The sequence below is a fragment of the Vanessa atalanta genome, chromosome 4, assembly GCF_905147765.1.
Source record: "Vanessa atalanta chromosome 4, ilVanAtal1.2, whole genome shotgun sequence".
In the NCBI taxonomy this organism is placed as follows: domain Eukaryota; kingdom Metazoa; phylum Arthropoda; class Insecta; order Lepidoptera; family Nymphalidae; genus Vanessa; species Vanessa atalanta.
Window position 1 is genome coordinate 9,179,214 of NC_061874.1, and position 22,236 is coordinate 9,201,449.

The window sequence follows — 22,236 nt, forward strand, 5'->3', positions numbered from 1 at the left end:
TAAGATTTTATTTTATGGTTGGTGGCGCATTAGTTTAGTGTAGGTAATGGTTACTATTTTTTACAGCGCCGATGTCTATGAGCGGTGGTGACGGGCGAATAGACCACCTGATGGTTAGTGAACCATCAGGTGGTCTATTCGCCCATCCGGCTGGCGCCTACTTATTTCATAAAAATAATATAAAAATTATAAGTATGATAATACCATATGTTATTTAAATGTAAGGAGAATTAATAATAGAGCAACAAAAATACTTTTATATTTTATTAAAGTCAGTTCTAGTCCATCGCTAGTTTTTCTATGGCTGGTGTAGCTTCACTTAATTTCAGTGGAAACTGGAAACAGAAATATCAGAACTAGAAGTAGAAACAGACCCACTTCGAATTCTTCCATTTGTTTTACCTACTATTTACTATATCAACTCAATGCACTTGGTTATATTCTGCATGAAACTATTAAGTGACAGATATGTCAAATTTATTTTCCTATTAATATTTACTACACGTACACGTCCCCTGGAAACCGAAGGATATATAAATGTAATTTTATGAAAATATTAATGTTGTACATAGTAAATTTACAATTGAATAAACTCAATAAAGTAAAGCTTGCTAACTAGCAACAGTAACAGTGTATTTAATAAAACGTTTTTAAACAAGGATAACGTAACATTTCATAATGTAAATATTTTTTATTTAGGGTACTTGTATTGAATGTAAAAATGTCTACAATAAAAACTAGATATTTAGTTATTGGTGGCGGCATAGCTGGCGTTACTTGTGTTGAGACATTAGCAATTTTACATCCCGAAGAAAAACTTGTAATAATTACTGCATCTTCACTTGTTAAAAATGTAAGCAATGTAAGTTTTTATGCTAAAACTGTGGTAAAGTTTGATGTTAAAGATACTGAAGCAAGTTCATTGTTAAAAATACATCCAAATTTGAAAATAGTTTATGATTCAGTGAAATATCTGGATACAAAAAATAAAATAGCTGTTACTGACGACAATGTTTCAATCCAATATGATGTGGTATGCATTTGTACAGGTGGAATACCAAGATTAATATCAGACTCAAATAAATTTAACAGGATACTTGGTATTAGAGATACAGACTCAGTTAAAGATTTTCAGGAAAAACTTAAAGATGGCCGTCGCATGGTCATTGTAGGTAATGGAGGTATTGCATCAGAAATTGTTCATGCTACCCGAGGCATTCAGAAGGTATGGGTGATAAGAGATGACTATATATCAGCCACATTTGTTGATCCTGGAGCAGCCGAATTCTTTCAAGATACATTCCGAAATAAATCTGAAGATAATAAAGATACCACTATTTTAAAAAGGCACATATTTTCTGAAGAGGATACAGTAGTATCAATTAATAAGAATTTGAAGTCTGCAGCTTTAGGGCCTGATTGGTACAGAAAACTTGAAAATGTTAAGAATGCAAGTGGTGAACAAGAACTAGAAATAATTTATAAAGTCGAAGTTGAATCAGTGGAAGAAGTTAATGGACAAGAATTTGCTTTAAATATAAAGTTGACTAATGGAAGAACCATACAGTGTGATTTTGTTATATCTGCCACTGGAGTTGAACCTGCTGTAAATTTTTCATGTGATGAATCATTAAAAAGAGGTCCTGATGGTGGTTTAGCTGTAGATGAATTTCAAGAAACTTCAATAAAAGATGTTTTTGCTGCTGGCGATGTAGCAAGTGCAACTTGGCAACATGCTCCTCACTGGTTTCAGTTAAGACTATGGACCCAAGCTCGTCAAATGGCTGGAATGGCAGCTAAAGCTATGCATGCTAGAATAACAAATGAAACAGTCTTGCAAGACTTTTGCTTTGAATTATTCACACATTGCACAACTCTTTTTGGATATAGAGTTGTATTATTAGGTAAATACAATGGTCAAGGTCTAGGGAATGATTATGAAATACTATTGAGAACAACTCCTCGTCATGAATACATAAAATTTGTGTTGCAAAATGGAAGGTTGCAAGGTGCCATATTAATCGGTGAAACTGATCTAGAAGAAATGTGTGAAAATTTAATACTTGATCAAATAGATCTTACACCTTTTGGTGATGATATATTAAATCCAGACATAGACATTGATGACTATTTTGATTAAGTCTAAATAAAACTAAATGATTGAACAAATGTACCAAAGTATAAGTTGTTACTGAAATAATAAATTATTGCAATTATAATATTATTAACATATTAATTTTTATTTCAATTATATAATTTTACATATTAGACATTAATCTGTTCTACTTGTACACTATATAGTACCAAATACCAATCTACTAATTTGTCTTTTATATTTCTATAATATTTGTCATAAATATTTCTTCTACCTTAAAATTCAGGTCAATTATAAAATAAAAAAAAACATTATAAATTGACAGTTTCAGTAGTATTATTGCACAATTACCGTAAATAATAACTTTTTAAATATTCAACATAGCATATAAAAACCCAGTATAAATTGCCTATGCCTATAAAAGTTGTTTGGCGTCAAGATATTGCCTGAGTGTCATTATTTTATAAAATAATATTTTGTGTACATATAAAGAAATTTAATCTTGCTTCATTAAGCCAACTAGAGATAACGTTCTAAGTTTACTCTATTATTTTTTCATTGTTATTTAAAATATTAATTGTAGAAAAAAAAAGTAAATTAATGTATTTTTTAATGTTTTAAAACGCCATAATTTCTTTTATACATTTTATGCGTATACCTCCAAAATATAAATAATAACGATAAAATCGTTATATTTTAGGCATTCCCAATTATTCCATATTAGATGCTGTAAATGGCAATATTTTCATGTGTCACTGTCACTAATTATTACACTTACCTTATCCGTACTCATAGTTGATATTACACTTTATGCTACTGTCGACTGTAAATTTGATAATTAATCGCATTGTTAAACTTATAGTAAAAATAGAAGATACTCGTAATTTTTTAATTTATCGGCTAAAGTTGAAATTATAATAGTGACGTGGATTAATATTGTTAATACTTTAATTAGTTTGAAGTTTGTAGGTGTCTAATGTAATTTGTCATTGTTTTCTCCATTGTGTTTTCATTGTATATCTATTGCTGAAGTTATCAAAAATGCCTATCCTATTTAGTGTTGTTGCCCGCGGTACTATTGTTTTGGCGAAATATGCGACATGTGCCGGTAACTTTACAGAAGTAACAGAACAAATTTTATCTAAAATACCACCTCACGATGACAAACTTACGTATTCCCATGGAAATTATCTATTCCATTACATCGCAGAAAATAAATTGGTGTATTTTTGCATCACTGACGACGTAAGTTTAATGATAAAAATCCTATTGAATTCGAAATAATCATGTGTATTCATATTCACATTTTTTCTTATTTAATTCTAGAAATTTCAACGTTCGAGAGCATTCCTCTTTTTAAATGAAATTAAAAGAAGGTTTACATCATTATTTGGTGATACTGCCCAAACTGCTATACCATATGCCATGAACAGTGAATTTGCAAGAGTTCTGGCCACTGAAATGAAACACTATAGCGAGTCAAAAGATCTAGAAACTATCTCCAGGGTCCATGGAGAGTTGGATGAACTGAAAAATATCATGGTCAAAAACATTGGTAAGTAGCTCTATCAGTTATAATGTCTCTCCTTCTTTAATATTCACCTTTATTTGTGGAAGTTTCATGTGGTTAGGTTGCACAGCCAAGGTACAAAATATATGCAAGATTTTATTCTACTAAACTGTTGTCAGTGGATGGGAGTAGATCACACCTATACACTTGTATGTTTAGTGGGGTGCAAAAAAATTAATAATATTGTGAAAATATATGCCATAGAATTTTCTTTATGAATTTCAAGTATAGTAGTAATTAATATATACAGATTTTAGTGCATCTACATAAGGTCAATGATGCTGCTGATAATAGAAGAAAACAAATGCAGGTCATTATTAAGAGGTAAAAAATTATATTGCCCTCAATTCAACTTTCTGACCTATTGAGGAAGAAAACAGTATTTACATTTAATGTTTCATTTCTTATTGATAAGAGGAAATATAGTAAACAAGTCATTATCACTTTCGTTATCCCTCGCAGTGCACACAATGTTGTATACAAATATTTTGAAATGCAATAATCTCATCTATAAAATTTATTGTTTTTCGTTTCTTTTTTGTGATGTCATGTAATTATTGGTACTATGTCTATCTTAGTTGATTGAAATCTTAAATTAATATGATTAAAACCTTAATATTATTATGATAAAAAGTCAAATAATTTGGCAGTACATTGAACAAAACTCAATTTATCTATCAAAGGAATATATTAAAAATATTAGTAAATAATAAGATTACAATCTATGTATTACGTCCTTATATACAAATTATACCAATATATTATACCTTACATTTCATGTAAGGAAAATGAAATTAAAATCACTATTATCGATAAATCAATTATATATGTTATCAAGTACACAATTATGTTGTGAAAAGTTTAGCCGCCATGTACTGTAAACCTTGAATTCAAGGCTGACTCAACTTGTATAAAATACATTTGAATAGAAATTTAAAAAAGTATTTTAATGGTATCAACCAATTAGTTTTATTATTGATGTTGATGTTAAATACTTGGAATAATTGTTTGTATATTGTATATATATATATATATATATATATATATATATATATATTAATATGACTACAAATAATGCAAAAGTATATTCACAATTGTGGATAAATTTATATCATAGTCCTTTTTTGAATGTAATGCTGTACATATAAGTCTTTCCAATACCAAGCTGACCTAGTAACCTAGATAAATAGAAATTTACGAAATTAACTATAATTTTAAACCGATTCTACCTAATTGATTGAGCTGAATTTTTCCACACGCTATCAATGCTGGTGATATTACAATATAGTTATTTTTTTATGGATATGTTAGCTAATGCAAATGCTTTTATATCTTATCAAATTAATTTTTAATATGTAAATAGGTAACATTAAATTTACTCATAATCTTTAGTGTTATGTGTGTTAAAATATTAAATGTCTGTGTTATTACAGATAATATGGCGATGCGTGGAGAAAAATTGGAGCTGCTTGTAAATAAGGCAGATAATCTAGCCACAAGTGTAAGTACTCATGACTTTGTTTACAATTGATAATGTCAACTTGATCAATTTCAGCCTGTGTGGTTATTCCTAAAGGATAGTATCTATGTAGAAAATATTTTAGCACAAATGTCTAGAAAACTATCCTTTTACTCTGATTCTGATTCTGATTACATTCAATGGGGTGGCCAAAATTTCTTGACGAAAAAACCTAACCTTATTTTTGCTGTCACAAATAGGAGTTTATCCAGGATTCGTGCCCATTACACCACTGAAGCAAGAACGAGATTGACGTTTGAAGATAGATTTAGATAATTTGATCTATGATTCTTTATTGTTGGTATTTGAAATTATGCATCGTTAATATGTAATAGTTCTGTTAATGCATTCAATGTCATTAAATTAACTGAATTAGGGCCTTTTATGCTATTATAAAAATGCGGAAATTTAATGCCAAATGGAATTAATGTTGTTACTGTCTTTTTTGAGTAGAACATTTTCTCTAATTTGTATGACTTCATTATATCATTTTAACGTTTTTATACCCGCATTGTTTTTGATTTGAATAAGAAAATGAAGAAGTATTAAAGCAACTTTTACAGTACAAGAGATTTAGACCGGCTATTTTTAAGAAGAAGCCATAGTGAAGATTTGTTTATCGAATTGGTTGTATGCTTGCTAATTTTTATTTCTTGAGGCGATTGTTTGTCGATGTTTCTTGAGTAGTTAATTTTTTACTATTCACTTGCCAAATATTTTACCGATGTTTTAATATTGTAATAAAATTAGGTATTTAAATTTTTTTAATAATGTGTACTTATAGTGACAATTTAATACGACAAACAGGTAAATCAAGTTATTTAAAATATGTGTAAATTTAAATAAATTTATCTTTTTCAGTCCGTTTCGTACCGCACTTCTGCGAGGACTCTGCAACGTTCGCTGTTTTGGAAAAATATAAAAATGTACGTCATTCTGACTCTAATAGCTGCATTAGCAATTTATCTGATCGGGGCGATGGCATGTGGCGGCCTCGCTTGGAGATCCTGTGTCGGCTAAACTGATATTGTTCCTATATCATATTTCATAGTATACAACATCATATTATTATATCAGATAATAAATTCAGTTAATTAGTAATTATACGTATCCAAATATTTATCTTATTATTGAGACTAAATATTAAAAATAAATAGTTTAAAAATCTGTTGTAGACGTAGCGGTCGTTAGTATTATTTGATTAATAGCACGAAAATAAACAAAAAATATGTGTCGTCTCGCTTTCACTAGTTCATTTTCACCCAGTTCGAATAGAATAATCGTTATAAAAATACTAAATATAATCACTTCTATTTACAAATATCTTCTTAAAATATAAATGTTAAGCCCCAGTCACATTCCAATCACAAACCCAATTATTTAATATTTTACTTTTTTTTTAATTAGCAACACTTAATTAAATAGAACCTTAGCATTATTGTACCCGTGTGATGCCAGGACGTGTAACTAGAAAGTTACCCGTCCCGGCATCACACGGATACACTAAGGTTCTATATACAACGTTTAGATTGAAGAACAAACATAAAAAGAAAAAATCTCGTTTTTTCGGACTAGGAAAGTTGAAATTCTCGGCTTTTCTGTACTTTTATAAACACGTAGTATACACCTTCCCCTTGAATTGCTATGTTTTTTGATGATAACCGCAATAAAATTCGTTATGTAGTTAAAAAAATCTTAGCGTAGAGATGGCGGGAAGTGACTTTAGTTTTATAGTATGTAGAGATATAGTCGCAGCAGTTCTGATTTTCTCATTTTCACAATCTTGACTATTTGACTTAAAATATTTATACATACTTCTCATATATGGAACATAAAATATAAAAGTTATTATATTTTTCAAATTAGTTCACGGATGGTGTGTAACAGAATTGGCGTTATTATTTTTATTAGGTATGTCCTGTTGCATTGAAGTCGGTTAACTATAAATGTTAAAAGAAGAAGCGAAAGTATTTACATCTATTGAAAATTTGGAATAATTTTAACTTTATTCAACACTATTCGAACACTAATTATTCTAGATTATTTTATGAAAGGAATTCATGAGCATAAAGTTTAATCCACATCGGATCCAAAACTCAAGTGGAGAGGTGACTTTTGCCCAGTTGTGGGGTAATTACTTAACATTGTTACATTGTACCAAAATTCAAATGTAAACAACAGAAATATAAAACAGTGTTTATAAATTAAAAAGAGATGCAGAACGTAGCAATATCTAGTTGTTTCTAATGTAATTATTCTAAATTTACAGCTGATGATTAAATTAACAGTTTAACACATATATAAAAAAATGTTTAATTTGTAACTTTAAAGTATATCTTATAGTTAGTATATACCTATTGTATAAATTAATTTAATACCAAGAATGTTTTTCCCCTAAAAGTAACCAAAATAAAGAATGCAATTGTTAACTGTGAATTTCAAATATATACTTAAATGTCATAAAATTGGATTTATTATAGGGACTTATTTATAGGATTATTTTTTTATTTCGTCAAATTATAATGTTTACTTAAATTTTTTGTTCGTTATTAGTCCACATACCTAATTTGTTTGTAGTATTATTGTATATTATGGAAATTAATTCAAGTATAATGTTCTAGCGTGATGATTCTGGAATTGTGGAATATACTTTTAAAACACCATAATCCCAAAATCCAGACCCTAACATGACGTTTTTTCATAAATTATATTCTTAAATTATCTTCCATAATATTAATAACAATTATTAAAGAAAATATATGTATTTTGTAATTACCATTGAATTGTTTTATGTATTATAAAGACTTTTAAAGTATTGTGATATCTTTATATTGTAAGTATAATACGAATTTGTTTAATAACCATGTGGAACCATGTTATAAATTTGTAGATTATTATAAACGCGTTTCATTTCTCATTTACAAACAATCCAAATAACCGCCTAAAGAATTAGTCGAATAAAAAAGTTGATAATAAAGTTAGGAGCTATATTCATCGGAGTGAAGGAAATAATACCGATTCACAAGTTCCTCGCTACCCTCACAAATGTGAGGTCGTTCCAAATTCGGGAGCGGCAGATTGATCCCGCGCCATCGAGGGTGGGTCCCCCTCCATACCTCGCCGCGTAGTCCCGCTTCGCGGCAATCGCGCGCTATCCTTTGCCGCGGGAGGGCACCTCAGTCGCGCCGCGCTCTACCACGTGGTAGTACTACAGGTCTACGATATCGGTGTGTGAGTGAGTTCCGTGTTTTTAATTCGACGTACGGAGCGATGCGTGTTCAGAATAGGAATCCGCCGGCGTGTATGTAAACGCGGGTATTATTGTTCGGTCTTGGGATCGTATTCGTGTATTGTTTACGAATGTTTTATTAATTAAATGAAGCAGTATAATTAGGAATTAATTATTCACATTTGTAGGAATTTAATAAAAAATAAAACTAGTTATGTTTGATTTAATAATGATCAGTTATAATATACAGGCCGGCCGTCAATTGGTATTAACATATTGAATTATTAATAAAAAAACGAACACTCAGGGTGGATTCACTATAACATCGAGTAAGATAGATTATATGCTATAAATATTTATTAGAGGTAGCGTTTAACGGAGCCGTTGTGATTTATGGCATTGCATATTATTTTGCCAGTGGCGAATGGGCTTCGAGTGCTCATTTATGCAAAAAAAAAAAACTCAAACTCACAAACATGTTTTTTTTTTATTAGTACCTAGTAAATTCCAACCTAAATATTTTATTAGAGTAAAATTTGACTGCAGGCATGTGCGTGTTCTATGGCCTGATAGCTATTAGAGCGACAGGAAGCGGTGTCGATTTTAGGGAATGTTACACTAGGAATGGTTCTCGGGTCATTGTTCTTTTTTACTCAGAACTTTTCTTTCCGTATCACGAAGATAAATTGTTATTGTCTTACATTAATTGTTGAGGCACATGTTTAGGTTTCTTTTCGTTTTGAACTTATGTCTATTTGTATAGTTAGATATTTTTTGTATAATAAAGATTATATATAAATTCTTGAGATATTCCTTAAAGTATAAATAAAACGAACCTATTCCGAAACGATTTTATTTTAGACAAAGCTTTGAAGATGGGTTAGTCGTAACTGCTTAACAAAGACTGGTCACGCCGAAAATGGATTACAAAGAAGTGAGGAAATGGGACTTTGTAATTAACGAATAGTGTATCGAATGGAGGTAAAATAAAGAGTGACAGAAAGATGGACGACAGCTCACCAGATCTATCGTTGAAACTGCGACGAGGATCCAGCGATTCGAGGGAGTCGTTTTATATGGACTTCGCTCAAGGAATCGACTCTGACATAGAAGAGGTGACGACGATTGAACGGATAATACCTGAGCATCCGGGTGGGAGGACGGAGGGAGATGCGGATACGCTCGCAACGCCTTCCGGACTGGATGACAAGGATCTATCACAATGGTAAGATTATTTTAAATCATATTTTAAAGCGATATGACTTGTAAAATGAAAACAATTCTAGGTTTTTATATTGGATATTATATAAATATATGTATTACAATATGATATAATTATCATTCAAATTATTTTTATTAAATTTCTAAATCAGGTGCCTCTAACACTAGAAACTGGAGTTCGACATAGTTTTCACACAGTTACACACTTCCGTCCCTTTTCACGAAATCACGCTCATAGATTGTAGGAAACCGAGAGAAAAGATGTCACATATCAATTCGGTATAGTTTTAAATAAAAATGCAATACCGAAAACTACAAATAAGTAATTCCTTAATAGAAAATTACTACGTAATTTAACGTGTGCTTGAAAGTTTACTTTGTCACTACAATTTTAATGTTTATCGTCATTTAAAACTTACAATAGTCACTCTCTCTCTCTGTGTATTTTATGTGCAGTGCCTAATAAATATTTCCAAATGCAATCAGCATTTGGAAATATATATATATATTGTTAGACTTGTTGATTACAATTTTATGTGATTTAAATCGTGGAGCTTTAATGATTGGCGCTAGGTTGATCAACGATCTCACGCGATTGGTCAATCTCTTGAGTTTCGTTAGTCTCCGCTTGTCGCTCGCTAATTAATGTTGTCTCTTATGTCTAGGTATCATTGGTTATCTTAGGTTTAGGTATTTTGGCTAAACGAATGTTTTCACTCAATATTTTCTATTAACTTTTATTTGGCTATTATTATCGTCGTTGTACACGCTTTTTGTGCTTTAAGCACAGATCCTGAAGAGTCTGACGTCAATTACAATGGTCTTGTAGTATTAGCCGTTTATCTATCAATATGTTGTGGTTAAACCAACCCTGGTCTGAAGCTACAGTTTAGATAATGTAGCATAGATTAATTGGCTAATGATCACCATATACTATCTGTTATTTATTAAAAAAGTTAAACCAAAAAAGGCATAACTGTTTCAGCCATAACAGTAAAAAGTTTTAAGTATTAATAATAAGTCGTACCTTTATATCTTGAATAGCCATTTCGTCTTTAACCTTTGACTAAAAATACTTTAATAGATACCTATTATATCCTGTTATACAACATATCAACTTATTATATTTACATGTATAATTTGATTATATTATTTAATTTACATTAAAAACATGTTATCTTTATATGTATACATTATTACCGTAAGTAAGTTTGATGTTCATAGAATTCATGAATGTTAAATACATATTTGTGCTAATTCCCATAGCAGGCAAGTTTTATCGCATTTGTAAGTTCACAAATTGACTCTGCTATTACTTAAGTCCTATTAATATGTCGATTAGGAAATAATTTCGCAAACTTAAGATTAATGTTATACAAAATAGGGTTAGTTCGGTCCCTTGTCGCAAAGCGGTTATACCCAATTTGACGTATAAGGCACCACTAGCACGTGGAGTGTAAAATCTTGTTCCATATAAATAGAGCGGCGACTCAGGACATATGTATGCCAGCGGCACCCGTTTGACGGGTCGTGTTGATCTGGGCTTTCTCTCGGGTCAGATAAACCACCAACGGTCACTATACGGGTCGCTTAAGTTAATAATACACTTTGAAAGACATGGGATTAAATTCAAAGATAGATGTATACCTAGAAGAGATAATGATGAAAATGAAATAAGGCTTGAATATACATATTGACATTGACTAAAATATATTTAAAAAAAGACTTTGGAGATAGTATACGTTGATGTTCATACAGGATATATTTAAATGTATATAATTACTACATTTGTGAGATTGAAAACAACTTACTTTGCGATTTATTTTTTGTAAAATCAAACTTTTATACAGCACTACTTTTTCATCTGGTATATCTTTATTTATAAAATTAAGTTGGAATTAAGATAGCAGGCAAGTGAATGGGTTACCTAATGGTAAATGGGCAGCGCCTTTAGACACTGGCACTACAAGAAATGTAAAACATTTCTGACACCATAAATGTTCTACGAACCTCGAGATCTTTTGTGCCAGTAATGACTGCTTCATTCGCCATTTAAGCATACAGCAATAAAACTAAAATTGGTAACTGATGAATGGGTGATCCCTTCCTAGATCTACTCAAAGCCGCCGACTAAACTAGTTATGATATAATAAATTTAACTTCGTACTTCGTTCTGTATGTAAAATTAACTCATACAGGACGATGTGCAGCTTAACCCAGATTTCTACCATTTATATTTTTCTCCAACACGAATATTACGTTGGACTATTTAAAATTTATACTTGGGATATAATTAGATGTTCTACTCGTAACGAACGTTGAAATTTCGAAATTTATGGGTATGTGAATTTTATAATTTATAAAATATATAAATCTTTACAAAATGTAGATTTAATTATTAATTTTAAAAGTTAATTATTTTGTTTATAAAGAATTAACTAGCACTCGGCATGTATTGCAATTACTATTAAATATTTTTTTTAAGCACTGCTAATGTAGGTGTAGGTGGCTTGTTCTATACCACAAACTTTCATCAAGTGACAAAATCATTAGTCTAAAATCTATCAGATAACCGATCCATGAAGCATGGATTATTAACAAAAACAAGCATTAATCTTATAAAATCGTTTGTCCTGTAAAAAAACAACTGATAGAGTCTTAAATTTGGAACATAGGTTTGTTTCATAACGTAAGCATCCGTTAAAAAAAACATTTTTGAATTTTAAGCTGTATGAGGGGTTACTTTTTATGAATATAAAAAAATATATATATGTCGGAGAAGCAGGATGCCGAGCAGTTGGGTTCGGGAATTGATCCGACATTTGGAAGACTATGTGGGCGTGCAATGGAGATATATATATATATTGTTTGACGACCTCCGTGGTTGAGTAGTGTGTACACCGGATTTCATGGTACGCCCCGGCCTCGACTCAGCCGGTTCGATTCCCGGCCGAGTCGATGTAGAAAAAGTTCATTAGTTTTCTATACATTACATTGTCTTGGGTCTGGGTGTATGTGGTACCGTCGTTACTTCTGATTTTCGATAACACAAGTGCTTTAGCTACTTACATTGGGATCAGAGTAATGTATGTGATGTTGTCCAATATATATTAAAAAAACACACACATATATATATATATTAATTTTACTGCATCTTTATTTTAGTTTTATAAAATCATTCTGGGCAGCTAATTATTTGTCTGGTGTTAGGCATAAAAAAGTAGCCTTTGTCCTTCCTTGAAGTTCGAGTTTGCTCCATATCATATTTTATCAAATTCGGTTTACTGGTTTGGCAGTGAAAGAGCAACAGACAGACAGACATAGTTACTTTCGTATTTATTATATCATTATAAATTATATATACCTACGTATACTCTATGACTAACGTTATATAAGTAGCTCACTCAATCTTTCAAAACATATGTATGACAAGTGACCGAATCACATCTGAAACAAATGATTCATTCAACCGGAAAGAGATAAAATATGCGTTGAATAAAAAATCACATGAGTATAACGCACGTTAATAGTTAAACACGCATTATATAAAGCTTTCAAGGATTAAAACGACGTATGATTAAAATCGTATTACGGATAATTGCGGCCTAAGCTACGAAAAAAGAATGTTTTGCTTTATTTATTTCTCGTAATGTTTATGTCAATGATCCTTATACATTTTTTATACTTTTATTTGCAGAATTAAGGCAATTTATGAATTGATAAATTAATATCTATAGCAGTGCTAGTATCATATTTAAAAGTTTTTAAAAACAGCAAGAAGCGCCGTTTCATTTCTTGGTTTATTAATATAGAGCGTAATATAACTCAAGTTTTTTAGAATTAAAAAGCGTGAATTAGATTTACGGGTTGAAATTTAATGTCCTTTTAACGACAGAACCATTCAGCTGAATAATCCTGTCATTATATAGGAATGATACGAAACGGTTTTTATTGCGGTTCATTTTATTTTTGTTCACGCGTTCCGAGATATTCCTCGGAGATTTTATAATATGGTTGAAATAGGTATTTTATTATTGGAAATGGATATGTGAACAGATTACGCTGTATTTCTTTCATAATAGCTTTGTTATTTATATTATGATCAAGATGGCTCAGTGGACATTCGTGAATCTTAACTAAATATAGTAGGTCCAAATCCGGAACCACTCTTCATGTTGCTTAATTTGTGTTTACAATTAGCCCTGTATTCGACGTTAAAAGAAAAAGTCGTGAGATAAATTGAATTACGATGTATTTAATTACACGAAATAAGGTAATTTTTTCTCAATCAGTTATATATCGACAGTAATAAAATAGGTAATGAATAAATAATGTTATGTAAATTTTGAATAATACATATCTCGGTCTCGCACATAATGCCATTTGTTCCGAAGTCGTGTGAACAGATTAAGTCCTAGTTCCATGAAGCTGATTAGTATTCCTCTTTCAATTTTGTAGTTGAGCCGCGCACGTTTTCTCCGGAAATCTCGCTATTTGTTTACCGTCAAGCTTAATGCCGCGTCGCACCTGATCAGACATGATGTGATTAGACGTATGATGTGTGGAGAATAATAATGTATCACTATTATCTGATACCGGAAGGTTCGCTTCCGTACATTTTTCCGATAGAAAAAGTCAATCTCCGGCCAGTAATCTACGAATATCTTTGCAAAAACGCTGTGTTGACAAACCAACGAACCTAATTTTGCATCTAAACTATTGATATAATATTTAGTAAGAAAGGAATAATAATTTAGCTCAGCTGAATCTGATAAGTTGAACTGTTTTAATATTCTGTTGCGAGATTTGAACCACACATACTGAAATAGAAGATATCAGATTCAAATCCGAGCAGGCAACAAACACTTATATATCATATCGTGCTTGTTGAAGAATTATATCCCGACAGAATCTGTATTTATCGGATTTAACTTCAGTTGTTTGTCATACGACCTGCACTTGAGCAGCATGACGGAATTATCTCCAATCCTTCTTATGATGAGAGTAGGCCTTCGCTTAGTATTGCGAAAGGAACAGTATTTGACATATTTGTATACAACAGCAGCAATAAATGATTTAGCTAGAGTTCTTTAAGACACTTATTGCATAGATTTAGTAATAATTGAGTTGATAGTGTTGATTAAGGCCGCTTTAATTGCTGTTCGTAGATATTTAACATGTCGCTACTGTAGATCTGTGATAACCTTAAATTGAATGAAATATACTTATAATTTGGACTTCTTAATTGTAATTCCTTAAAACCAATTGTAATATTTTTTTTAATATTGTGTTTTAAATAAAGAATATAATAATCCATCATATTTTTTTTTAATAAAATCGATTTTTTTTTATCTGTGACAATATAGGTAACCAACCAAAGACATTTTATACATAATAATAAAGGACTTTAAAGTGTAAAATTTTAAGAATAGATTTTCTTTCCATTATTCTCTGGTACACTTTTCCATTTTTTATATAGATTATTACAACTACTTCGTTTCACTGAACCCGAATATAATATCGGTACAGGTCAACGAACATCAATACTAAGCGAACATCACTGTAGAAAAACATTTTCATATTTATCACATGAATTTTCAGCGTCGCATTTACGATTTTAACTGTATTCAGAAAGCATCAAATGACGTTACGATTAAAATATTTTTACGCAAGAACATTTTAAAATATCATTAATATGATTAATTTACCTTAACATTGCGGATTAGTGTAAATTCATATGCGTTTTATGATTTAATTTTTACTTTGACATTTCGAACTTCGACTTTGTTTTGAGATGCTAGATTGAAATAGATTTTACGATCTCCGTTTACTATTTACTTGTCCAAATGAAATGGCAAGTAATACCTTATTAATAGTTTTTTGTAATTATAATAATTTTTTGGATCTACTTAATAATAATAATAACAAAGTGCATATTGGTATTTAACTATAAAATATTCAGCCAGTGTTTTTGTTTGAACTAATTGGTTTATTGGTATTTTATTTGAAAAAAAGAAGCTATACGCTATCACAATACGTTGATAAGATTATTCAAATCCCTTAAGAGTATGAATTGCAGAATGTAAAATTTATATCCTTTTTAAACGTAATAATAAAAATGCAAATGCAGTGTAATAAATATAATCCAGCTTATTTTATCAGGACGGTACTATCGGGTTTAACGAGTGTTATCATTCGCTGGACGAACTGCAATCACGAATAAACATGTCCATGAAACTTAATTAGATGCGAAGCTCACCGAAATAACACCGTGCCGGATATTTTAATTGCATTCATAATATGAGCACTATTTTATAAAACTGTATTAACACTAAAATAAAGAGCCGTTCACACCTGCATCGGATTCAATTTTTTTTAAGAAGAGCGAAATGTACATTTAAATAAAAATTTAAGCTATTTTTGTACATATTTATAGAGAATGTAACTAGATTTCACCAAACATTCCCCCCGCTCCTAGTCTAGTCCATAAGTACCAATGGGCCGCACCGGCTCTAATGAACAGTCTTGGGAGAAATTAGAAACCTAATCGGTAGGTAACGTCTGGCTATGACGCTGTTATAATGTTATAAAATTAGTGGTATTTTAAATAAAAATATACCTACTCATCTATAAATCTATTTCTTATTATTATTCTCTTGCACAAAATGATATGTCAAATGCCGTTTGCACGCCTTAAAGAACTGATAATATAATAATACAATCATCATTAAAAGAACAAAACAATAAAATACTTGAAAGTAAGATTTATTATGTTAATAGGACCTCACACGTAGTATCCGCTCGACATTATGACACGTGTTGATTGATGATACCATGCGAAAGATCTAAAGCTGCGTTTTCATAGAGTTCTGCAGTACTGAGTTACCAGACACATGGCAAACAAAGGTTCGCAGCGGATAGAAACGGCTTTTCATTTGAAGTTTTTTTTTTTTATGAAAACCTCATTATTATTGTGGCGACAAAATACGATGAAAATGCTGTACGTTCTTCACACATTTTCAATTCAAATCTTATAGAACACAGTAATTCTACCTACGCTCTTTCAAATATGTATTTAATATTATAAGCGTACGTAGGATACGAATTTTTTTTTTAGTTATTTTAATAATTGCATCTAGACTGAAATAATTTCAATCCAAGGTACTTACTAAGACTATTTTAAACCTCATTACGAATAAATTAATATTTGTATTATAATAAATATATCTAGAACTATATTACAAAACATAATTTGTTTTGTCCAAATATTTAATAGAACGTATTTTTCTTGCAACCGAAAGTATCCTATTTAAGCGAAAAAACTATGAAGCTTCTTGAAGAAAGAAGGAACTTAATATCAAAGAAGAATAAGAAAGAAAATCAAAAAGAAATTTCAGACTTTAGTAAACAGATACGCGAAAATATGAGAAGGGACCGAATAAAAAGAAGAACCAAAACTATAGAGAAGCACATAGACAAAACAGGAGGTACAAGAAAAGCACTCAAAGAACTTCGAGAAAAAGGAAAAGAATGGATAACAAAACTAAATGGTAAAGAACTATTAACCACTTCCCGCAGCAAAATCCAAAATATAGCAACGAACTATTATAGGTCATTATATCAAAAACACAGCCCAAATCAAACAGAAATATGCTTGCCCGATACAGAATATAAAACAGAAAATTATAGCACCCAAGACATTGAAGACATACCAGAAATATTACAATCGGAAGTAGAAAAAGCTATAAAAAGTCAGAAGATGGAAAAAGCTCCTGGACCCGATAGAATCACTAACGAACTAATTAGAGGTACCATTGAAGAAATAAGTCCAATTCTAACACAGATGTTCAAGGAGATAGTACATACAGGCATAATTCCAAGTAAATGGGCAGAATCACATATAATACTGTTACATAAGAAAGGTTCAAAAGATGACATCGGGAACTACAGACCTATATCGCTCATTTCAAATGTATATAAGATTTTTGCTAAAATAATTCTAGACAGAATATCTCTCAGGCTTGACGAAAACCAACCAGTGGAACAGGCAGGGTTCAGAAAAAATTTCAGTACAATTGACCACATACATACAATCAAACAACTTATACAAAAATACAATGAATATAAGAAACCTATATACTTAGCTTTTATTGATTATTCCAAAGCTTTCGACAGCCTCAAGCACGAATACGTTTGGAAAAGTCTACAAGAACAGGGGATACATGAAGCCTATGTAAACATAATTAAAGACATTTATAGACAAAGTAAAGCGCGTATCCGACTAGAATCTATAGGAAATGCCTTTAGAATTGAAAAGGGAGTCAGACAGGGTGACCCGCTGTCACCAAAGCTGTTTACAGCAGTACTCGAACAAATGTTCAGACAACTGGAGTGGGAACATCTAGGTCTTAACATAAACGGAGTACGATTGAGTCACCTAAGATTTGCAGATGACCTTGTTATATTGGAAGAAGACCCTAAGGTACTGGAAACCATGGTACAAACCCTAGTAGCCTTAAGTAAGATGGTAGGTCTTGATATTAACACAAGTAAAACCAAAATGATGACAAACTCAGTACCTACAGATATAACCATCAATGGACAAAAAAATTGAATATGTAGAAGAATACGTCTATCTTGGACAGATAATATCTCCAAGTGATCAAATGTCAAAGGAAATAGACAAAAGAATTGCGATTGGGTGGAAAAAATATTGGGCTTTGAAAGAAATTATGAAAAGCAAGGAACTAAGCTTAAAGATCAAGAAAAAAGCTTTCGATGTCTGTATTCTGCCTTGCATCACATATGGCTGTGAAACCTGGGCCCTGACGAAACAACATAGAGACAAACTGGAGAAATGTCAAAAAAGCATGGAAAGGAGCATGCTAAGTATAAAATTGAAAGATAAAGAAGGAAGTGCAAATATAAGGCGTAAAACGAAACTAACGGACATACTCTTACGAATTGATCAACTTAAATGGAGATGGACTGGACATATGCTTCGCTGTAAAATAGAAAAATGGAGCAAACGAGTGACAGTGTGGTACCCAAGAGATGGAGTTAGGAGTAGAGGTCGCAAAGTTAGAAGATGGGAAGATGAACTAAAATTGACCCTAGGACCCTTTTGGACCAGAGCAGCAGCAGACAGGCAGCAGTGGAAAGAATTGGAGGAGGCCTTTGCCGTAAGGCACACCGAATTAAGAGACATTATTTAGTAGAAATATTTACTTTTAACGTAATTCCTTTGTAAACTTTTGTAAAGTGTAAGTTTCGGAAATAAAAGGCTCTATTATTATTATTCTTCTTGGACTAATTATCTCCCAAATAATGGGGCAAATATTCCAGTCACACGGGTCAATGACCAAGTGTATCTGGGAAGTGAAAAAGTCAGTCAGTACAGTCAATCAGCTCATTATCAGATTCTAAAAACTTACGTACTATTCGACAAGTATTTAAAATAGCAGCTTTTTGCATGGTGATGTATGTGAGAGGTGGTAAATCAAGAATTTTTAAACTTTGCTGTAAGTGTTTAGGTATGACTCCGGTAGTGGAAAGCACGATAGGGATAATAAAAACCTTATTTAAATTCCAGATTCTTATTATTTCTTCTTTTAATTCTGTATATTTATTGATCTTTTCCGTAATAGTTTTTAATAAGTTATGTGTGTTTGGAACAGAAACATCAATTAAGTAAGCTATTTTAGATGATTTGTTAACTAAAGTTATATCCGGTCTATTGTAATGAATCTTTTTATCAGTAAGAATTGCTCTATCATAATATATTTTTATTTCTTCATTTTCTAAAACGGGGTTGGGTTGATATTCATAGTATGGTTTTAGTGGAGTATTTGTGAGGTTATATTTGTGTGCAAGTTTTTGATGTATGTAGTGAACTATTTGGTTGTGGCGATGGGTGTAATCTGTTTGAACTAGAGTAGGGCAAGCTCCTGTAATATGTTGTATATTTTCTGGCATTCTGTGACATTTTCGACATAAATCTGATTCTATTGATTCTTTAAGTATATATTTTTTATAATTTCTTGTATTGATAACCTGGTCTTGAATAGCAATTAGAAAACCTTCTGTTTCGGGGAAGAGGTAACCTTTTTGTAACCATTTATTTGACGCATCTAAATCTATGAAATTTTGCTCTAGATCGTGGATATGCCTACCATGTAGTTCTTTTCTTCTCCAATCTTTAATTTTTTCATTTATTTGTTCTTGGATAGTTTTAAACTCTTTATTATTATTTTTTAGGTTTAACGGTGTGAAATTATCATCAACTTCTACTATAGCTGCATGTATCTTACTAGTATTTGCTTTATTGTAGAAAAATTTTTGAATATTATGGATTTGGTTTTGCCAAAGAATTTTTAAATCAACTACCCCTCTTCCTCCTAATTGTCTTTTCAACGTTAATCTTTCTATAGCTGATTTCGGATGGTGATAATTATGTTTAGTTAGCGTGACTCTAGTTTTTATTTCTAAATTCTTAATATCTGTCTGAGACCATTTGATTATCCCGAAGGAGTAAGTTAGGACCGGAATAGCAAAAGTATTTATTGCTTTTATGAGATTTCGCGAATAAAGATGTTTTTTGCACAGCTGGTTTACTCTTTTGATGTACTCAGTGGTAAGATCTTGTTTTAATTTTGAGTGATTAATATCCTTAGCTTGAAATATACCCAAATATTTATATAAGTCCCCTTCTAACATCTCGGATATATTTATTTCCTCACTAATTTCATAATTTTTCTCAATTAATTTTCCTTTCTTTATAGTTAAAGTTTTGCATTTATCTAAGCCAAAATTCATATTTATATCTTTACTAAATTGCGCTGTAATTTTTATCATTTCTTTCATTTCTTTCACAGATTTACTAAATAGTTTTATGTCATCCATGTACATCAAATGAGAAACCGCTATGTCACGTGTTAATTGGTATCCAAATTTAGAATCTGATAGTATTCTAGACAGAGGATTTAGGGCGAGGCAAAACCACAAAGGACTGAGAGAGTCTCCCTGGAAGATGCCATTCCTAATATGGATTTCGTCACAACAGATTTTAGATGTTTTTGTTGTTCAAGTTATTGTGGTTCTCCAATTAGACATGGCCTCTTTCAAAAATTTAATAATATTAGGATGAATCTTATATGTTTGTAAAATTTGAACTAACCATGAATGTGGGACACTATCAAAGGCTTTTTTGAAATCTATATATGTGACATACAAATTTCTATTAAATTTATTTGAATGTTTTAGTATGGTTGAATCTATAATTAATTGCTCTTTACATCCTCTGTGGTTTCGCCTGCATCCCTTTTGTTCCTCTGACATTACATTATGTGCTTCCAGGTGTGAGACTATCTTATTGGTAATGCAGGATGTGATTATTTTATATATTGTTGGTAGGCATGTTATGGGACGGTACTGTGATGGATCGTGGGTGTTTTGGTTTTTTGGTAGCATGTAGGTCAAACCGGTTGTTATAAAATTTGGGAGTGGAATTCTACAGTTAATTAGGTCTGAAATTATTTTTGTTAGAATATCATGTAATGACGTAAACTTTTTATACCAAAAATTATGTATCTGGTCTATTCCAGCAGCTTTCCAATTTTTCGTTTTCTTTAAAACTACAGTTAAATCATCTAATTTTAATTCTATAAATTCCATCTGTTCCATATAACCCCACTTCTGATTCTCTTCTTCAATCCATTTTGCCTGTAAATTGTGGTCACTCCTTTTTTCCCAAATCCCTGCCCAGTAGTTTTTAAGTTCATCTTTATTTGGTATTTGTTCTTCATTGTTTGTATTATTCGAGGTACAACTATTCAATGACCTGTAAAAAGCTTTTTCGTTGGTACAATATAATTTATTATCTTGTTTTCTATTAAGTGCTTTCCTGTATCTTGCAAGTCTATGTGATTTTAAAGATAGTTTCTGTTTAAGAGTGTCGATATATTCTTCTGGTTTCTTGTTTTCTCGTTCGTGGATAGTGTGCAATTTGGTATTTTTAAATATTATCTCTACTTTTTCTACTACTTTTTTAGATCTATTGCCTTTTAAATATTGAGTTAACCTACCAATGTCTGCTCTAAGCTTTTTTATATCGTTTTCTAATCTATGTTCCCAAGCTGGCCTATGGCTCTTTTTCTTCTGTATGCTTGAATCTTCTATATTTCCTGACTTAATTTTATAGCCAAGTTTTGTTATTATTACTAAAGCTGAACAATATATTAATGTATGTAAATGCAGTAGGTCGGAATCTAATGAAAAAAAGGTAGGTAGTATATGAGTATTGAATGTGTAAATCAGATCATGAAGTAACTTACTCTCTTTTAATCGCGGTAATTTTGGTCGGGTTTTAGGATCAGTACCTTCAAATTTAGTCAGTGCTGTTTCTAAAAGATTCTTTAATTCTTCAATGTTTTCTTGTTGTGGGTTTTCTAAGGTTGTAGATTGAGTATATTGTACTTCTGTATCGTGAACTAGGGATGTTAAATTTGTCTGTGTAGAAGCATCAGATTGTGTAATATTGTAAGTTGTAGGGCTAGTAACTATATTGTGTGTCTGAATTAACGGTTGTGATTGTAAATGGGGTG

The 22,236-nt window shown here is 31.2% G+C and overlaps 3 protein-coding genes across 7 annotated transcripts in view; all 3 read left to right on the plus strand.

Moving 5' to 3' along the window:
• Positions 1-476: 476 nt before the first annotated feature.
• On the plus strand, positions 477-2,236 carry LOC125077658 (pyridine nucleotide-disulfide oxidoreductase domain-containing protein 1). The gene has a single exon (XM_047689649.1). It carries the CDS (start codon positions 722-724, stop codon positions 2,138-2,140), a length of 1,419 nt encoding a protein of 472 aa, XP_047545605.1. The 5' UTR covers positions 477-721; the 3' UTR covers positions 2,141-2,236.
• Positions 2,237-2,858: 622 nt separating this feature from the next.
• Positions 2,859-7,091, plus strand: LOC125077842 (vesicle-associated membrane protein 7). The gene is made up of 4 exons (XM_047689929.1): positions 2,859-3,340; positions 3,422-3,650; positions 5,099-5,166; positions 6,046-7,091. The coding sequence occupies exons 1-4, from the start codon at positions 3,137-3,139 to the stop codon at positions 6,202-6,204; spliced, it is 660 nt and encodes a 219-aa protein (XP_047545885.1). The 5' UTR covers positions 2,859-3,136; the 3' UTR covers positions 6,205-7,091.
• Positions 7,092-8,346: 1,255 nt separating this feature from the next.
• The window catches only part of LOC125077825 (proton channel OtopLc-like), a 64,821-nt gene continuing 50,931 nt past the window's right edge, over positions 8,347-22,236 (plus strand). The window contains exons 1-2 of one of the 5 annotated variants that reach the window (XM_047689906.1): positions 8,347-8,499; positions 9,275-9,638. In XM_047689906.1, the coding sequence (XP_047545862.1) occupies positions 9,418-9,638 (221 nt within the window). In that variant the 5' untranslated portion in view covers positions 8,347-8,499; positions 9,275-9,417. The remainder of the gene's footprint in view (positions 8,500-9,274; positions 9,639-22,236) is intronic. The other 4 variants (XM_047689907.1, XM_047689909.1, XM_047689908.1 and 1 more) reach the window with 4 other exon arrangements.

Excerpts from the sequence above, each read along its gene's own strand:
- LOC125077658 (XM_047689649.1), top strand. The coding sequence starts at position 722 with ATGTCTACAATAAAAACTAGATATTTAGTTATTGGTGGCGGCATAGCT.
- LOC125077842 (XM_047689929.1), top strand. The coding sequence starts at position 3,137 with ATGCCTATCCTATTTAGTGTTGTTGCCCGCGGTACTATTGTTTTGGCG. Across the intron at positions 3,341-3,421 it reads ATTTTTGCATCACTGACGAC|AAATTTCAACGTTCGAGAGC; the intron begins GTAAGTTTAATG and ends ATTTAATTCTAG. Across the intron at positions 3,651-5,098 it reads TATCATGGTCAAAAACATTG|ATAATATGGCGATGCGTGGA; the intron begins GTAAGTAGCTCT and ends GTGTTATTACAG.